Source organism: Polypterus senegalus, chromosome 15 (assembly GCF_016835505.1).
Source record: "Polypterus senegalus isolate Bchr_013 chromosome 15, ASM1683550v1, whole genome shotgun sequence".
NCBI lineage: Eukaryota > Metazoa > Chordata > Cladistia > Polypteriformes > Polypteridae > Polypterus > Polypterus senegalus.
In genome coordinates this window covers 11413047-11433775 of record NC_053168.1, presented here as the reverse complement: position 1 = coordinate 11433775, position 20729 = coordinate 11413047, and the positions used below count along the sequence as shown (strand labels likewise).

The following is a 20729-nucleotide window of genomic DNA, read 5'->3' as shown; positions in this document are numbered from 1 at the left end:
GTGGGCATAAAAGGGGCCGCCTCCATTCATCAGCAGGAGTCATGTGGAAGAGGACGAAGCTCGGAGGAGAGGAGTGGAGGCGGTAAAGGAAGGCTGGAGAGTGAAGAGGCCCGGACTGAGGGTGTGTGGTGCAGGGGCACCGGGTTGTGCGTGGTGTTGTCCATCCATCCATCATCCAACCTGCTATATCCTAACTACAGGGTCACGGGTGTCTGCTGGAGCCAATCCCAGCCAGCACAGGGCGCAAGGCAGGAAACAAACCCAGGCAGGGCAAATATTGTAAATATGAATAAACGCATTGTGGTGATTAAACCAGTCTGTGTCGAGACTGTTAACCACACAACTTACCGTGTAATGTAGGTGTGCAACCGAATTCAAATACGGTTTTCAGATAAGCACAAATAGAGGATTTTTACGAATATTTATTTTGTACGAATGTTTTGTCATTTATTTGTATTCAGAAAAAATAACAGAAAATCAAGAGGGCCCTGTCTGTGTCTGCCTGCTTGTGCTTAAGCTGCAACCCACCCTGACACGAGCACGTGGTGAAGCTCCGCTTTCGCTTTTAGGAATGACAGGTCTTGTGGGGTGTTCCCAGTATGTAGTGGTCTATTGAACTGGCAACATGGAACATTGGAGTCCACGGCTCATTGATGTTCTGCTGGGAAACCTTAGGTCCTGACATTCATGTGAATGTTATTTGACAAGTGCCACCTACCTAAAAGACTGTTGCAGACCACATCCAGCCCTTCATGGCAACAGGACTCAACAGGTAATGCGCCCTGCCACATTGCAAAAAATTGTTCAGCAATGGTTTGAGGAACATGACAAAGAGTTCAAGGTGTTGACTGGGCCTTCAGTTTTCCCCAGATCTCAATTTGATCCATCAAGTCCGATCCATGGCGGTCACACTTCACAACTTACAAGGCTTAAAGGATCTGCTGCTAACATCTTGGTGCCAGAAACCACAGGACACGTTCTGAGGTCTTGTGGAATCCACATTTTTAGGGGTCTCCTAACTGCGAGGCAGCAGCGCTACTCACTGCGCCACCGTACCGCCCTCCCCTAGTGTGTATATATATATATATATATTTTTTTTAACTTATTAACAGCATTTTCATCCTGATTTTCATTCTGTTTTTCCAGGTGTTCTGGTTATTTAATAATATTTAGTTGCATTTTTCATCATCCCGGGTGTCAGCTCTGCTTAATTGTCACTATTAGAGCTAAATGAAGGGAGCAAACTACACAGAAAAAAGAGAGATAAGCATTTAAAGCTTTAGAAAATAAACAGAAATATTTCTAAATGTCTTATAAATGTAAAAACCATACTTCTGAGCTTTTCTGAATGTAGAATAAGAGAAGAGAAAAAAGAAGACCAGCTAATTAAATGAGATCAGCTGTTATCGATTATTATCACTGATTATAGATCAATTTTTTTGGAACAAAAACCTGCAGCCGCAGGGTGTCCCTGGGACAGAGCCTGGGGATTAAGAAAATCCACCCCACACCCCTGCATCAACCAAGTGTTAGATTGGCAGAGCGATTTATTCGCACCCTTACCACACAGCTGGCTCTTGTCACCTCTAAATGAGTTCCCTGGAACATCTCAGTCAGATCAGACACTAAGCGATACTCTGCTATGTTCTGCTTTCCCTTACCTGTTGCTCATCAAGGACCCCAAGATCATTAAGCTGTCCTCCATGCTGGCAATGACTTCAGAAGTGCTGTCTCCTCTCAGTAAGAGCTCACCCCGGGTTTTGAAATTTGCAAACGTGAACGTTTTGTTATCCCATTCTGCAATCACTTGCTTCAGCTTCTGCTCAATGTCACGTTCTTTGACTGCACTTATGCAGATGTCCTGGAAAACAACAACAACTTTATTTCTCACATAGCCCAACATCATACCAGGAATGCCTCAATGGAGTTGAACAGGCCCTGTCTTTGGACAATTGATTTCTCTAAGAAAACAATAAAAAAAACTCCCAAACGAAAACCTTGTAGGAAAAAAAGGCAAATCAGAGAAAGACCCCCCAGTCCAGGTAGGTTAGGCGTGCAATGGGTGTCAAAAATGGTCAAATACAACACATATAACAGAACACAAGTAATCCTCCTCACACAGCTTGATGGCCAGTCTGTCATTGTCACCCCAGAAATACAATACAACAGTACAAAACACGGTAACATACAGTCATATGAAAAAGTTTGGGAACCCCTCTTAATTCTTTGGATTATTGTTTCTAATTGGCTGAGCTTTCAAAGTAGCAACTTTGAACACCCCACTGTACTCAAATAAGGACCTGTACCCCGGTAATGGAACCTGGACCACCAAGCAATTTGTACCATCAATGTACCTCAGAAGCAACTCTCACCTCAATTTCTTCCTTGCATTTTAAAAGGGGAGCTTCCATTATGTTTCTCAGCTTAAATGTGTCACTTTCCACATCAAAGTTGTGCCCCGTTGCTTCAGTAATCCTCTTCCAGTGACGTGTCATCATGGCCTTGTTAGTCATCAACTCTAAGAGCGGACAGCACTCGCTGAAATCGTCGATGGTCTTCTTCAGGTCGAGAAAAGCTTGCCATTCCTTTAAAGCACGGGGAAGTTTGCGGCATCTCAAAGACAAAAACAAATAGTTTTTAGGTATGAAATTACAAATGAATTATTTATTTATTTATTGATACGTGCCTTTCAAGGCACAAAAGGACACCTTACAGAGCACATTAATAACTACAGTCACAACATAAAATTAATAAGATATTACAGTACAATAAAACCAGAATAAATACAATAATTGAATTTAAATTTATCAGCTAAAAATATCAGACAGAATAAGCCTGCTTAAAAAGATGTGATTTAAGATGAGATTTAAAGGTAGGAAAAGAGTCAATATTATGAATGTCTGGTGGGAGAAAGTTGAAAGAGGCGAGGGGCCACTCAACTGAAAGCTCTAAACCCCATGGTAGTCAAGCAAGCAGGAGGTATAAGAAGATTGATAAAGGAAGAAGATCTGAAGATACGAGAAGGAATGGAGATGTGAATGAAGATCGGAAAGATAAGAAAGTGCCAGATTATGAAGAGTCTTGTAAGTAATAAGGAGAATCTTAAAATCAATGCGATATTTAATAGGGAGCCAGTCAAGCTGTTGAAGGACAGGAGTAATGTGTTCTGTGGAACGGGTTCTGGTAATAATACGAGCTGCAGCATTCTGAACTAAATGGAGTTTGTAAAGTAGTTTGTGAGGAAGACCAGAAAGGATAGAATTACAATAATCAATACAATAACCAAGAATTGCAGTGCAGGTATATATATATATATATATATATAGTGGTGAGTGGGCGGTACCCATCCAGGACACCCAGAAGGATTACGCCTCCTCCGGATCACGAGGGCGCGACCGCCCTGGTGGCTAGGGGGACCACCACTGGAAAGAGGCATGGAAGCTCAACCCTATAGGGGCCCGTGGTCACCGCCAGGGGGCGCCCAGATGCCTGGAGAGCCCTGGACCTCAGCACTTCCACCACACCCGGAAGTGCTCGGGGGACGAAGACCAGGGACACCCGGAGTTGTTCTGGGTGCACAGCTGGCACTTCCGTCACACCAGGGAGTGCTGGCAGACGTTCACAGGGAGGTACCTGGACCACGTCCGGGTGAAGATAAAAGGGGCCGCCTCCCTCCACTCAAGAGCCGGAGTCGGGTGGAAGAAGGACGGAGCTTGCGCGGCAGGAGTGGAGGCGGCCGAGAAAACCAAGGACTGTGAACTGTAAATAATAGTTGTATATATTTCTGTAAATAAACGTGTGTGTGTGGTGGACACTGCGTTGTCGTGTCCGTCTTTTACGAGGTGTGGCAGAAAAGTAATGAGACTGGCAACACTGCAAGCAATCTGGCAACGCTGCGCTGTTGTCCTTGATAGAGCCCGTGTATCAGTACCCTCTCATAGCTCAGCGCGAGTTTCAACTCCTTCCGTTAACTACGTGATTTTTGTGACTGCTATTAGCGAAGTTGTGTTTTTGGTTGTGCGTCACGCAAATCGAGCTCAAGTTTTTCGCTGGCACAAATCATTTTTGGAAGGCAGAAAACACGTTGAAGATGAATACCGTTCAGGGAGGACTTCAACTTCGAAAACCAATGAAAACATCGAACATGTGAACACTCTTGTGAGATCAGACCGTCGTTTAACATTAAGAATGTTGAGTGAACAATTCAATTTGAACGGATTTACCGTTCATCAAATTTTGACTGAACATTTACACATGCGAAAGGTCTGTGCCAAATGGTGCACTACTTACAAAAGGTTACATTGACAATCGTGTTATGTTAGTTTTAAAATTTTCCTTTTCTTAGCACAAGCACAGCTGAGAAGCTTCGATGCATGTGCTCCATAACGCGTTAAAAAAATAATGCATTTAATCACACTTTGCATTACAAGCAAAGGGGAACTTCTGTCAATGCATGATTTCCTGGTACACCGATTACATTGATCAGTGCTTCTCGATTCATTTTACCCTCGCACCACCTTGGTTTGAGAAGAAGTATGAAAAAATATGAGGTTAACACAGAAAAACACATCACCAATTCAAGCTTTATGAATAATCGATTCACCATCAATAATTGTTTTGGTAAAGCCATACTCAGTGTAATCCTCCTTCCATTTTATAATTTTTCCGCCACTAGCCATGATTAAATGAATGGTAAAAAAGTAAGAGCGAAACGAGGGTGACTTATTCAGGCAGGCATATATATGACAGCAACACTCATGACAATGTCAATCATGTTACGTTATTATTAAAATGTTTCCTTTTCTTTTTCATTACTTCTTTAACACACTACTTCCACTGCGGTAGCGGGTATTTTGCTATATATATATATATATATATATATATATATATATATATATATATATATATATATATAGTCAGGGATGCCAGGGGCCATGACCCGGCCGGGACGTCATGAGGGACCGGATGTGGGTCTGTGCCCACCCTGGATCACGTGGGGGTCACCTTCCTGGTTGTTTTGGGGGCCACGGGTACAGGGCATGGAAGCTCCACCCTGTAGGGGCCCATTGTGACCGCCAGGAGGCGCCCCAATGCCTTAGGGACCTGTTACCCCAGCACTTCCGCCACACCAGGAAGTGCTGGGGGGAAGATTTAGGACGGCACCCGGAGATCAGCCGGGAGGACAGCCGGCACTTCCGCCACACTGGGGCGTGGCCAGAGGAGGAATGCCGGGAACACCTGGTGCTCATCCGGGAACCATATAAAAGGGGCCGTCTCCATTCATTCGAGGCTGGAGTCAGGAGGAGGAAGGACGAAGCTCAGGAGAGCTGTGGAGGAGGCCCGAAGAAAGGCATTTTGGCTAGGACTGTGACTTTGGGGTTTGTGCACTGACTTTATTGAACTGGGTCTGAGTGACCTATATTGTTGTAGATAGTTTTGTATAATAAACGTGGGGTGGTGTGAAAACAACATGTCCGCCTGTCTGTGTCCGGGTCAACTTCCACTATATATATATATATATATATATATATATATATATATATATATATGAATGACCTCCAAAGAGCGCTGAGACTTTTGATATAGTGAACGTGTCTGCAAAAACTGGGGTATCCTGCCCAGCGAAAGTCGAGCAGGGCCTTTGAGACGCTGACTGCGCTTCTGCCTTAAGTCAAAGTGAGCACTTTTAATTTTTTTCATCCTCCCCCTGAGCTATAGCCCAGACAAGTGCAAACACGGGACCCCTTTTCTACACCGCGGCAAACTAATATTAAGGAGATTCGCACTTTCTTTTCAACGTATACGATTATGAGGTCGTCAGCTTGGATTATGAAGACACGCACACGAGTGGAGGACTGACAGTGCCATCACAACCGATTAATGGCAGGGACGTCTCGCCAGTCTACACAAGACCCACCGCAACTGTCCCCAAAAGGCGATCATATCGTCAGCAAACACATCTCTCTATACTATATAAAAGAAAAAGGCAACTTTCCTTTTTTTAAACCTTTTCTCCTTTTATCCCAAACCAAAGCCTTTCTCTCTTAACGCTGCAGAGGACACAAAACTAATTTTCTTTAATTGCTGGTAATGCCGGTAAAGCACATTACCAGAGACAGAAATTTGAACGTTCACATAGAAAATGTAATTATCTACATTGTATATATATATATATATATACATACATACATACACACACACACACACCTATCTACATTATATATATATATATATACACACACACACACACACGCATACATACATACACACACACATATATATATAATTTGTGTGTGTGTATGTATGTATGTGTGTGTATATATGATGTAGATAGGTATGTATGTATATATATATATATATATATATATATATATATATATATATAGATAGATATGAGAACAACACTCATATCAGTGACAAAACAATTACATTAACAATCATGTTACGTTATTTTTAAAATTTTTCCTTTTCTTTTTCATACCTTCTTTAACACACTACTTCTCCGCTGCGAAGTGCGGGTCTTCTGCTAGTATATTGTAGCGACCCGGCAGTCAGCTCTGCCGGAGTGATGCATTGTGGGAAGGTTGTTTGTTCACTGCTTTTTATAATGTTTTTCCTGTTGTATTTATTAATGTCTTAACTTGTAAATAATTGTTGTGTTTGTGTTCAATTAGTTGGGTGGGTTTGGGTCATCGCCGTCCGGGGTTATTTATTTTGTAAAAAGTACCGGTTATGTGAAATGTGTCTTCGTGCATGACCTTGACCGTGGCAGTGCAATAATGTCGAGCTTTGTCTACTGGCTATCTGTGAATAAAGAGATACAACAGGACAGAGCTGTTATTCATTGCTAAGATTTTATCTAAGCAATTAATGCCGAGACACTCGGAGTCGTGCGGTGTATGGGACACGAGTGCTCGTTACTTGAGAAGCTGGGTACAGCTGCGTGCTGCCGAGACACTCGTAGTCGTGCGGTGTATGGGACACGAGTGCTCGCTACTTGAAGAGCTGGGTAAAGCTACGTGCATAACGCTGGCAATCCGCTAGCCGACAGCTTGGGAGAGGTGCACAGCAGGAAGCGGCTTTAAAACTTCAAGACTCGACCCCAGGTCGCTACAATATATATATTTGCAAAATCAAACAGAATTTTCAAGGAAATAATGGGAAAAAAAAAGATCTAAACCCGTTAAGTCATCCTCTCGTTTGCTAACTAAGCGGAGTTAAGATTACACCCCAAGGCAGACACGTGAGTGAGGAGGGCCCCACACCCCTCCCCCGCAGCCCGATGAGTCTCTCTCGGATTCGTGCTAATAAATCGGTACCGCAAGCGAACTATGATACTTAGCGTGATGAGAAAGTTGCAAAATCAACAGAATGTTCAAGCAAATTATAGAAAAAACCCAATCTAAATCCATTAAGTAGTACTCTCATGAAACGCAGACAGACAAACAAACGGGTCTAAAAAACCATAAGAGATTTTGCGCTTGGATCATAAAATTTTTTATACCATTTCTTATCGAGCAACCAATGGTCCAAGGGTAAACTACATTCCAAATTTCAAGTCCCAAGTCTTTAGGGTTCGGGAGATTTTGTGATGAGTGAAGTGAGTAGTATTTGGCTTTTATATATCTATATATACACACAGTATATATAGATAAAGGAATCATCCAGAACTTCAACTGATCACTTATGTATCCAGCAGGGGGCACTCTTTCTCCCCAGGGATGTGTTTCTTTATGCAGAACTGACTAAAACCAATACCATCCCTTTTGTACCCATGGTGGAAATAATTACAAGAGAGAGAAATATGGTACAAAAAAAGGAGTATATGCACTTAACTTACTTTAAAAGATAACATTAATTCCTAGAAGGTAATGCATAACCCTGTATACATACATATTCAGGCCGGAGGGAAGCAAAGGGACATCACAGCCAAGTGGGAGAACGCTGACAATCGGACGTCCCCTCCAGCAAGGAATGTCGGCGGCAAAGTGAGACGCTTCTGTCGCCATGCTGGATCCTCGTCATTATATTCATGTCAGATATGGGCGACTACCAGAAGAACTGGCTTAATACCTTCACAGACTCTGGGTTTTTTAACCATATTGGTCAAGCAGACATCAGCATTTTAAAATGACCAGCTTGCGTGTCCTTCATGTTTCCTGCCCATCTCCCTAACTTGACTTATTGCTGTCATTTGCCCGTCTCCCTGGCTGTCTCTCTCTCTCTCTCAGCTGAACTGCAAGTCTTTGAAATAAATTTCACAAATTACATTGGCATTAATAACCTTCTTGCTATAACTTAATGCAGGGAAAATCCCTGACAGTTCCTGCCTTGACCCCAGTGTTGCCAGTGTAGATTTCAACTCCCTGCCACCCCAATCTGGACTCTGCTGGTTTAGAAAATGATTGACAGCTATCACCCCAACTACGTTATTGTAACCAAAGAACGTTGTGCTGGAGATAACATTTGGACCACAAAAAGAAGACATCGTCACCCACCAAAAAGGTGGAAACTCAAGGACATTATCCCCTCAATCTCTAACGTTCACATGAACAATGATAAACACCAGCAAGAGTGGAGATGAATTGAATTAGCCAGGAGTTTAAGAAACACATTCAGCAATTTTGTTCATGTTAATTGTATTTAAAGGTGGGCTTAAAAAATTTTTTAAGTTACCGAGTTTGGAAGTCCGACAATTCATTGTTAATTTTGTCGATGTTGACATCAGACCACAGGATGTCATAGTAGCTGTTGACCGTCTCAATAACACTGTTATAAAGACCATAAAGCTTCTGGAGCAGGGTGAGCTGCTTCTTGATTTCCAGGAGCTGCGGGTACTGCGTCACGGGAAGGCCGAAGAGCTCCTCCCCTCCGGTGTATGTGATGTACTTGCGGTGCAGGTTGTCAAAGCGATTCTAGGGAAAAAAGATTTGAGAAGACCACACGTTAGGACCTTTACGTTGGTATGGAAAAGTAGCTCAGATAGTTATGGCAAACTGAGGCTTATGATCAAATTTAGATGTATTGCCGTGTGTTCAGAGTTCACAGATTTTTTTTATTATTATTTTTATTGAATTTATTAAAAGCAAGTTACATTCCATACAGACAAGTCAAACTTAACGAAACTAAATTCAGTTCAACTCCCACCCAAGAGAAAGAGAGGAAGGCCAACAACCAGAGTAAAGCTTTTAAGAACAGAAAAGAGGAACGAGAATCCTCCTCCCCAACATAAATGCTTATTCTAAAATGTTATTGATTTGATCCTGCCAGGTTTGGAACAGATTCTCTAAGTGAGAATTTGATTTTTTCCAACTTCAAATAGTATAGAACGCCATTTAGCCACTGACTTAGAATAAGAGAGTTAGGATTGAGCAAGACAAGTCTACATGCTAATAGTGAAGTAAAGCCCATTCCAGTTTGTTTGTCCTTCTCCACTTTAAGACCCCCTGTGAGCCCACCAGACACAGCTGTTAGTGGATTAGGAAGGGATTGTGATACCAAGACTGTCTGGAAGGCATTTGCAATTTTTTGTCCAGAATGATGATAATTTGGTACACGACCAAAACATGTGGCCCAGTGAGGCTGGAGCTCGATTGAAACATTTGCAGGTTGGATCTTGCCCTGGAAACGTTTTGGACCGTTTTAAATAAGATTTTACATTGAATAACTGAATGCTTTGTGCATATTCTTACTTGCAAGCCTCCCACAAACTGGTAAACGAAGAAGACAACATCAAACAGCAGATAATAATAATAATAATAATAATGATTCTTCTTTCGGCTGCTCCAGTTAGGGGTCGTCACAGCGGATCATCTTCTTCCATATCTTTCTGTCCTCGTCATCTTGCTCTGTCACACCCATCACCTGCATGTCCTCTCTCACCACATCCACAAACCTTCTCTTCTTAGGCCTTCATCTTCTCCTCTTCCCTGGCAGCTCTATCCTTAGCACCCTTCTCTCATTATACCCAGCATCTCTCCAAACCAACACATTCAGCATCCACCTGATGCAATGGCAGCCATTTTTGTGCCAGTGCACTCACCACACATTAGCTTTTAGGTGGCAAACTGGTAAGAGAGATAGACATTTTGAGACAGGGGATGATTAGGAGGAAAGAATGACCAGGCCGTGGTGTTAATTTAGCCAGGACATCAGGAAACACCCTGCTGTTTAGGGAGGATGCCCAGAGATCTTTAATGACCACAGGGAGTCAGGACCTCGGCTTTATGTCTCATCCGAAGGATGGCACTGTTTTTACAACACACAGTGTCCCCATCACTGCATTTGGGCCATTGGGGTCCACATTCAGATCACAGGGTAAGCACCCCCTCCTGGCAAGGTCCAGAATCTAATTACAGAGTGTTATTAATGGGTCTTATTTTGCATTTTCTTTGTAAATCTTCAAGCCTCATCCAAGGTTTCTTTTTTGGATCAATGAATTTCTTTCTTGAAGTTTTAATTCTGTTTTTTGTTCTTTATGGCGCCTTATACAATTTCTCGTATTAGGAATTTGTTAGTTTTCGCATACCCCTTGGGGTCAGAGCACAGGGTCAGCCATTGTACAGCGCCCCTGGAGCAATTGAAAGTTAAGGGCCTTGCTCAAGGGCCCAGCAGAGTAGGATCTAAAGAGATTGAAAATATTTTGCACCTTTTCAAATGCTGGAAGTATATGATATCATGGCAGCCGTATAACAGTCAGTGTTGTGCACTTCTTGGCTGTCCAAGATTGTGGCTACAACCACAAAAAAAGTCCTTCCTTTCTCATTAGGGTTTCATTGTGATTTTTGCCAACAATTCTTTTGTTTAATTGAATATGACTTTCATCTTTTGTTTTGTCTCTGTTTCAGTGAAATTCTTCCGAACATTTGTGCATGGATCAAACTACTGTATACCGGTCCAGAAGCTTCATCTTGTATTAACAACATTAATTCAGACTACTTCAAACTAGAATCTGGTACTAAACAAGGTTGCCCCCTGTCACCACTGCTTTTTGCAATTGCCATTGAGCCACTGGCATTTCACTGTCAAAATTCTTACAAGATAAAAGGGGATTATCAGAGAAGGACACAATTATTCAACTTAAAATCATCCATTGAGCACTTCTGTCTTGTTTAAAATGTTTCCAGGACAAAATCCAACCTGCGAACGCTGAAATCGAGCTCCAGCCTCATGGACCACATGTTCTGAGCGTGCACCAAATTAACATCATTCTGGACAAAAATCTTTAAATGCCTTTCAGTCACCCTTGGTGTACCAATCCCTTCTAATCCATTAACAGCTGTGTTTGGTGGTCTCATAGAGGGGCTTAAAGTGGAGAAGGACAAACAAACCGGAATTGCCTTTACTTCATTATTAACACTGTGGCGGGCGGCCGGGAAGCCCCTTTGACACTGGATTCGGGGGAACATCCATGGAGTACACTCTACGCTCCCCTGAACACTTGGTGGCAGCCCCCCTGGGTTGCATCGGGGCCACCATGGTGGGCTCCATGGCCACCACCGGGGGAGCAGAACGGCCTAACAAGCCCATGTGGGCTGGAAGTGCAGCCTGAAGAAGGTCAACGAGCACCTAGAGCACTTCCGAGGGTGCTATAAAAGGAGCCTGCAGCCACAACTCTAGGTGCCAGAGTTGGGAGGGGGAGGACTAAGCTGCCTAGGAGGAGTAGTGGAGGAAGAAGAGTGTCTGGGGTGATTTATTTTGTGTGATGTTTTGGGACTGTGTTGGGCTTGTGGGACACGTGGGAAGACGTGCCCCACAGCTGAAGAAAAAGAAAAGTCCCTTTTCTTTGATTTTTACACGTGCCTCCGTTGTCAGTCTGTTGGGTCGACACCTACGCGTATATAGCGCCTTTGCCACAATGCATAGACTTTTCTTGCTCAACTGGAAGCAGAGGTCGCCTTAGGGGCGTACGGAGCCTAGGGCTGACCAACCCCACGCGGGGCCGGTTACATCAAACGCTGTTACCCGTATGTGTGGACTGTATAAACTTGAGCGCAAATTAAATAAAAATAATGTTAACATACACCAGAATTCCTCATTACAGTATTCGGCTAGATTTAACATGCAGACTTTATCAAAATATAATGATTTAATCTATTAAAAAAGTGCAATTCATAATTCATGACTATACCACGTGTCACACACGTGCGATTAGGGGGCCGCGTAAGGACCCGAACTGTAGCGTGAAGTTGCATGCCAGAAGGGAATGGCGGGGAACTAACCTCTCTCTCTCTCTCTTTATTTCTGCAGAAAGAAAGACGCACCGCCGCCATGAATCTGCCACGACTCCCTGACCACACAATACCGCTTCCATGTTCCCTCTGTCGATCTCCGATGACATCAGCATTCCCAGCATCCATCTCGGTTCCTTCCCAGCATTCTTCTCTGTCTACTTCCGATCCCTCTCCATAAAGCCTCCCCAATCCGCCATTTTGACAGTTGGTTGTACATGGAAACTGCTGCACTGACCAATTGTTATTTTTTGCATATTTCTTACAGTATACGGGGCTGGAAAACCCCAAACCTTGACGACTTGTGTGTCTTTCTTTTACACACAACAGTACGAAATGCGATTCGGTGTCATGCGGAAATTAGCAAGGCCTCTTCTAGAAAAGGACCCAAACTGCAAGTATCCTCTGAGTCTCGATATGCAGGATGCCAGAGTCATAACTCACGCTGATGTCATGTCAGCCGGTTATCATGTTTTTGTGTATTCATATTCGGACTTGTTTATGGCCTACAAATAAAATGTGAGTTTCAGTGTTTCAACAGGAAGTGAGAAATTAATGTAGAGGTATCGTCATGAAATCTCTTACCGGTTTCCAGGTTCAGAGATGAAAATCCACTTTTCTTGCCTTCCGATTGGAAAAGTCGTTGATGACATCTTCGTAGTCTAATCTGGATCTGCAATGACGTTTTCTATAGATAGGAGAAGCCAACCCAGCAACTAATGGGCTAGACCTATTTTAGGAAGGGATTATACTGGCGTCCCTTTTCGGGTGATTTAGTGTTTTCAAAGACGTATATGTACGGAATTTGACATTCAAAAGGGTTCCTCTTAGACATATCTCAGATATAACATACCGTATTTACTCGTGTACAATGCGCGCCCTAATTTTTACAAAGAAAATCGCAAAAATCATTTTGCCACATGTACGATGCGTATTGTGATTGTATAGGAAGCGTTTAGAGAGAGAGAGAGCGCGCGAGTGAGCCCAAGCAGAAGAAGTAAACATTACAGAATTACATTTCCTCGTGTATGACGTGCACCTGATTTTCTAATGCTAATTTTCGGGTAAAAAATTTGTGTGTGGTACATGCGTAAATGCGGTATACTGGAGAAAATAACTTGACAGATCCGCTCGAATGGGACATGCAGACCTCAAAAGCAGGGCCCCCTTAGGCACGGGGCCTGAGGTGGTCGACCCATTTGCCACCCCGGAATGCCACTTTTGACTGGAAGAATCCTAACCCACCACTTTTAAGTCAGTGGGTAACTGATGTCATATACTATTTGAAATTGGAAAAAATCAAATTCTAAGTTAGAGGATCTGTGCAGAACTTTTTCAAAACCTGGAAGGACCTGATCAATAACATTTTCGAATAAGCATTTAAATTGAGGAAGTGGACTCTCTTCCCTCTTTTTTATTCTGTTTATTATTATTTTATTATTTTTATTTTTTTTCCATCCATCCATCCTCTAACCCGCTGAATCCGAATACAGGGTCACGGGGGTCTGCTGGAGCCAATCCCAGCCAACACAGGGCACAAGGCAGGAACCAATCCAGGGCAGAGTGCCAACCCACCACAGGACACACACACAAACACACCCGCACACCAAGCACACACTAGGGCCAATTTAGAATCGCCAATCCACCTAACCTGCATGTCTTTTGGATTGTGGGAGGAAACCGGAGCGCCCGGAGGAAACCCACGCAGACACGGGGAGAACATGCAAACTCCACGAGGGAGGACCCGGGAAGCGAACCCGGGTCTCCTAACTGCGAGGCGGCAGCGCTACCACTGCGCCACCGTGCCGCCCTTTATTTTTTTTATATTTTTATTTTTTTTCTCCAGCCTTTGGAGTTTATTTTTTGTTTTTTCTGTCCACCCTGGCCATTGGACCTTACTTATTCTATGTTAATTAATGTTGACTTATGTTTATTTTTTATTGTGTCTTCTATTTTTCTATTCTTCATTTTGTAAAGCACTTTAAGCTACATTTTTGTGTATGAAAATGTGCTATATAAATAAATGTTGATTGATTGATTGTTTATTTTTATTCATTTACTGATTTTATCGATTTAATAATTTTAACTAGCTTAAACTCTTAGTCACTGAGCCAAAAGGCGAGGCTGTCGATTTACCAGTCAATCTACGTTCCTACCCTCACCTATGGCCACGAGCTTTGGGTAGTGACTGAAAGAGCAAGATTGCGGATACAAGTGGCCGAAATAGGTTTTCTCCGCAGGGTGGCTGAACTTTGCCTTAGAGATAGGGTGAGGAGTTCAGTTATCCAGGAGAGACTCGGAGTAGAGTCACTGCTCCTCCACATTGAGAAGAGTCAGTTGAGGTGGTTCGGGCATCTGTTCTGGATGCCCCCTGGACGCCTCCCTCGTGTTCCAGGCATGTCCCACTGGGAGAAGGCCACGGGGCAGACCCAGGACACGCTGGAGGGACTATATCTCCCGGCTGGCCTGGGAACGCCTTGGGGGTCCCCCCACAGGACCTGGAGGAGGTGGCCAGGGAGAGGGAGGTCTGGGCTTCCCTGCTTAGACTGCTGCCCCCGCGACCTGACTTCGGATAAGCGGTGGACAATGGATGGATAAGGTTTTACTCTGCTGGCCTTGCTCTCTTTCTCATGGGAGAGGGATTGATTTGTTATTGTTAAATTGACTTGCTGGTATGAAATGTTATTTGATTTTAATTAAATCAATAAAATGGCAAAAAAAATAAAAAAGAAACTCTTCCGGGTTTCAATGCCTCTGCTATATTCTTTGAATTCCAATTTTGTTTTCACAATTTGGGCTCGCTTATCAGATTATGGTCTTCCTAGCATCGACCTTTGCCTCTTAATAACACCACACCACAATCCGTTTGTGGTTGCTGTGAAGGGGAGTCAGTACAATGTTAAACCTTCACGTGTTCTTCTGTTCGTGTCAAAATTCAGCCATTTGCACAAGCCATAGAACTGTGTTTGTTGCTTTTATACCACAATAACGTACCTGAAACATAATAAGTCTGTCACTTGCATCTTGAGGTGCCAGGCCTAGAACCATCGGCCCATCCTGTTAAAAAGAAACACAAAGATATTAGACTCTTTTTATCAATTAGTCCGGGGACTGTAAAGAACCCTACAGAGTATGGCATTTATAGTCCTATCCCCTACCCTAACCCTAATCCTAACGGTCTACTTTTCCATTATCAACAGCCAGTTGATTTAATTCTGTCTCCAGCAGCACTGTGTGGATGGGACACCAATCCATTAGTCAGGGTGACTCTACGCAAATACTCAACTCATACGGCAAATATGGTGTCACCCATCAACCTAACACCCAATGGGGAGAACATGCAAACTCTGGACTGACAGCAACTGTGCCCAGCATCCTGTAGCTGTAAGGCAGCAACATTCACTCCCACACCACCTTGCTGCTCTGCTGTCCAGGTAAAACGCGTTCGTGGATTTATCTGTCTGTGAATTTACTTATTTAAAGAGCGTCGGTAAAACGCCAGATTTTCCTCAGAGGACAAATGCTATCTACCTATTGATCTCAACCGGATCACCATAGGACTCTATACCAGGAGTCACCAAGTCCGGTCCTGGAGGATCACCATGGCTGCAGATTTTCATTTTAACCGTTTTTCTTAATGAGTGCCCTGTTTGTGCTGCTAATTAACTTTATGAAGATTTGCTCCCCTGAAATTCTTCATCATTCCTCTGAATTTCTTCATTTCTTTTATTACATGGCACCCAAACAGAAATGACATGTGAGGTGAGTGAGCCAACAGAAGACCACCTAAGTCAGGGCCTCAAACTCCAACCAGTTTCACTCCAACCAGCTGCTTAATGAGGTGTCAGTTCTTATCGTTAATTAAACCCGTTCTTTAATTTCATGACTTTGTTGCTGCTCTCACGGTGCATTAGCAGACATTTCAAAAATTGTTGATTTTCTCTTTCTAAGAGCACACTGCTAAAATGTTTTGGGGATCTGAGCAGATCAACATTCCTGAGGACTTCATCTTTCTTTATTTTCAGATATTATATGATGGACACAAGTTGTTTTGGCTTATTTTGTATCTCATTACTGTTTAGCAGCTAATTAAGGAAAAAGAAACAACTAAGCGGTCTGAATCTTCAAGAGCAAGTCAATTCAAATTAGTTCATAAGAAGTTAATTAACAGCACAAACAGGGCACTCATTAAGAAAAGGGTTAGAATGAAAACCTGCAGCCACGGTGGTTCACTGAGACCGGAGTTGTCGACCCCTACTCTACACGATAAAAGACAATTGCTAGGAGGACTGCTAGACTCGTTGACTTAACATCGAATCCCTGCTTGTGTGCGAGTAGCGTAGAGTAAAGAACGTCTAGAAAGGCATCGACATCAGGAGGGAGGGAGCGAAACGAAAGTGCAAAGCAAAATACTCAGTGTCTATTATTTATTTATTTTTTTATGTAATATTGCTGAATCGGACTCTGACTTGTCGAACTCCAGTTTTGAAGCAAGTGATCTGGAGATTGAAAATAAAAGTCAGGTACCTGCATCAGCTGATCGGTCCCCAGCTGAACATGCAGCTGACATGCCTAAGGCCGGAGTTATACTTCACGCGACGCGACGCATGCTGCAGCGGACGCTCCTGCTACGCAAGCGTTGTAGTGTTTATACTTGCACGCGTACTTTACGTAAATCTGGAGGAATCCACCAGGTGGCAGTGTGAGATATTATCACGGTGAGAACATGTTCGGCTTCTCTGCGTTATGAATTGCCTAAAACACCTATTAAATTCCGATAACACCTTACCGCAATATCTCTGAAAAGGATGTTTATTGATTAAATCCATAAATCCAGGGATGTATGTGTCCATTCCAGGAAGCATTGAGCACGAGTGAGAAACAGTCCCTTGACGAGGCCTCAGCTCATCGCAAGGTGAATACAAGCGCACACAAACACTAGCGTCATTTTAGCGGCACCAAATCGCCAAATCTGCATATCTTTGGAAGGAAACCGGAGCAAAGTGTGGAATACAAGCAGGAAATACCAGCAACGTAACTCCCCTTGTAGACAGCAGTGCTATTGCTCCGCCACCGTGACACCCCCATGTGTGTATTTATTAACAGTATTCATTATTTAAATGAAATTATATGTAAAATGTAACATACACATTTTAATGCATTTCATCATGAAAGTGATATCAAGTATAAATCTAAAGATTCCAAATGTGCAGAGAGTTGGAATATCAGACATTTAATTTGTTCTGTTTGGCGATCTATTGCTGCTTTTCGCTGCTGAAGCAAAATGCCAACATACAGATGCATTCGTGGTGCTTTTATATTCAAGCGTCGCATATTCCCGATCGTAATGGCACGATACATTTTAAAAGTCTCACATACCATCTTTTGTGATATCTATTTTTTTATTGTTTTACTTTACCTGCTGTCAGGTCCAAGAAGCTCGTAGCGATTAAAAACTGGGATGACGTTTACAACCGTCTGCTTTAATGATAAAGTAAACTACGAGGTTAAAGTGGACATTTCGAGATTAAAGCCGAAATTTCCACTTTAATCACAAAATGCACATTTTCACCGTGTCCTTTATTTTTTTCTCAGTGGCTCAAATATAACGCTATACATTATGTTGCTGTTGTTAAGTTGCAAAAATAAAAATAAAAAAGACATATATAAATGACACGATACATTTTAAAAGTCTCACATACCATCTTTTGTGCCGTCTCTTTTTTTTTTTTTGCAACTTCACATCGGCTACATAATGTATAGCGCTGTATTTGAGCCATTCATCAAACAGCAAAGTGCGCACATCGATCCCCGAAGGATCTCCATAGAGGCTTTCTGTCACATGTAGATAGTAGACAGAGACTCTGACGTCACGTTCCGACTTTTAGCACACTGCGCCCGACTTTTGCTGGTACTGCAACTCGCGACGCTGCGCGCTAATTTCTGAGGACCTGCTCAGAGGACGTGTGAAATGAACTCTGGGAACGCGTGGCAGCCATGATGCGGGCGCGTACGCATTCTGAGCGTGAAGTATAAATGAGCCCTTAGGCAACTGGGAGAAGAACACAGACACTTATCGAAATCCGATTTTGATGCGAACAATCTGGGAATCAAAAATGATCAGGTGATCGGTCCCCGGCTGATCGTAGTACTGGACACACTCGTGTAGCTGGCGCTCCTATGGTAACATTTGCCTAGGAGGACTATAACGACTACAAGACATAGATCTGTGGGAGGCAAGCTGGCTACTGGACTTCATCAAATAACATGGCATACTGGTGGGCACTACGGATTACCAGCCACTCAACTACTTCAAGAGGTTTTTTTCCAGAAAGGGTCTTTTAACTTATGAGCGATGAGACATAAGGTATGTAACAAGTATTTGAATTTACGAGGGGGAGTCAAGCTAAAGTTAGAGAATGGGATTTTACCAGAAAATGGACCGATCCTTCACAAAACTGATCATGTCATTTCTCAATGTTGTCTTCACCCTTTTCAGCGCACTTGCACCCCCTTGTCTATAAGTGCCAGCAGAATTAAAGGTTTTGTCTCGTCCTCGCCACCACTCGTGCACCGCTTTCTTCACGTCATCATCTGTCTTGAATCGATGACCACCCAGATGTTTTTTTTCACCGTTGTCACACACGTGCGAATGGGAGCCAGCTAATAGGCCAGAATAGTGATAATTCCATGCCAGACCAGGTTGTGGCGAGGTGCACTGAATTTCTCGCTCAATCCGCGGGGTTCGCTTCCTGGGTCCTCCCTGCGTGGAGTTTGCATGTTCTCCTCGTTTCCTCCCACAGTCCAAAGATATGCAGGTTAGGTGCATTGGTGATTCTAAATTGTCCCTAGTGTGTGGGTGGGTGGGTGTGTGTGTGCCCTGCGGTGGGCTGGCACCCTGTCCAGGGTTTGTGTCCTGCCTTGCACCCTGTGTTGGCTGGGATTGGCTCCAGCAGACCCCTCGTGACCCTGTAGTTAGGATATAGTGGGTTGGATACTGGATACATGGATGTTTATATTGCAGAAGGCAAAATAGACCACCTGGAGAACAACTCACGCAGACACAGAGAGAACATGCAGACCAGGCAGGCAGTAACTACCCTGAAATATAAAAGGACCCTCCAGGACCCTGGAACTGTGAGGGGACAATACTAAAAACTGTACCACTATGCCTATATACGGTATATATATGTGTATATGTCGGGTCTGGATACCCGAAAAATCGATCATAAAAACAGACCCAGACTTATACGCCATGTATATGACACTTCTTTTTTTTTTTTACATCTTCTTGCCTCCTCCAATCTCTCATCAGTTTCTCAGATGCATGAAATTTTGTTGCAGCAGCACAGTCACCAATTTCTTTCGCCACTTCAATGACTTCAGCTTCATATTTTCTTCTGATTGAACACTCCATCGTAGATAAGGGATGCTCTGAGGTGTATGAGGGTGTGAGATACACTAAACAGTGCAAACGTCACTTCAGAATAGTTTGGGTATTACCGTGTGGTCACGAGGGGCACAATACGTAGAGAAAAATAAGGCAGTGGTCTCAGTGGTTACTCTCTCAGGTGGGCGTTAGCATATCGTAATCTCTTGGACCAATAGTGTGAGTTTTCTGCATTCGACTTATACGATCGACATTATAAAATACCAGAAATAATGCAGTAAAATCAAGCCCTGACTTATCCGCGGGAGAACTTAAACGTGAGTATATATACGGTAATTGTTTTTTTCTCCCCAGAATTGCTAGATTTTCTGTTGGTGATTAATAAAAATGAATAATGTACTCTACGATCAGATGGGAAGGACAGGTAGACCTAATAAAGTGTTCACTCCTCGTGCATTTGGATTCAGTTGGGCCTGAAGGACTACACGTGCACAGCTGGTCCGGCATATGTTACCTGCTCATAATCCTTATAAAAGTTGTCACAGTCTTCCACAAACATCTGCACGTTGCTGATGAGCTCCCCTCGAAAGTTGGGTTGTAGGGTCACCAGCTCATTCTGAACCTCGTTGCCTCGGCCGAGCAGCTTTTCCCAGGTATAGCGCAAGGTGTCCACCCTTTCAGCTTCTTCTTTCGCCACTAGCAGGTCATACTTGTTCAACATGGCGTATGACTCCTGAAACACAAAGAGCAAAAAGTCTGAGCACAGGACTGGTGGAAATACATCAGAAGTCCAGACAAGAGGGTATCAGTTAGCAAACACCATAACTTGACATATTCTCGGGACACCCATTTCCTAATCTGGCCCCACAGGATGCTTTAGTTCAGGGGTCTCCAACTCTGGTCCTGGGGGGCCCACAGTGGCTGCAGGTTTTCATCCCAACTCTTTTCTTAATTAGTGAACATTTTTTGCTGCTAATTAACATCTTTTAACTTCATTTTAATTGACTTGCTTTTTTAAAGATTCAGTCGTCTGAATTGCTTCTTTTTTTACCCTTAAACTGGAACCAGAAATGCGATATGAGGTGAGCCAACAAATCCCCCAGCTAAGT

At 43.2% G+C, this 20729-nt stretch overlaps 1 protein-coding gene across 2 annotated transcripts in view; it reads right to left on the bottom strand.

Moving 5' to 3' along the window:
• The window catches only part of dnah5 (dynein, axonemal, heavy chain 5), a 390322-nt gene that overhangs the window by 189622 nt on the left and 179971 nt on the right, over window positions 1–20729 (bottom strand). For both annotated transcript variants that reach the window (XM_039736932.1, XM_039736933.1), the window contains exons 25-29: window positions 20135–20353; window positions 15225–15287; window positions 8677–8915; window positions 2373–2613; window positions 1662–1861 (exon numbers count right to left, since the gene is read on the bottom strand). In XM_039736932.1, coding sequence (XP_039592866.1) covers window positions 1662–1861; window positions 2373–2613; window positions 8677–8915; window positions 15225–15287; window positions 20135–20353 — 962 coding nt within the window. The remainder of the gene's footprint in view (window positions 1–1661; window positions 1862–2372; window positions 2614–8676; window positions 8916–15224; window positions 15288–20134; window positions 20354–20729) is intronic.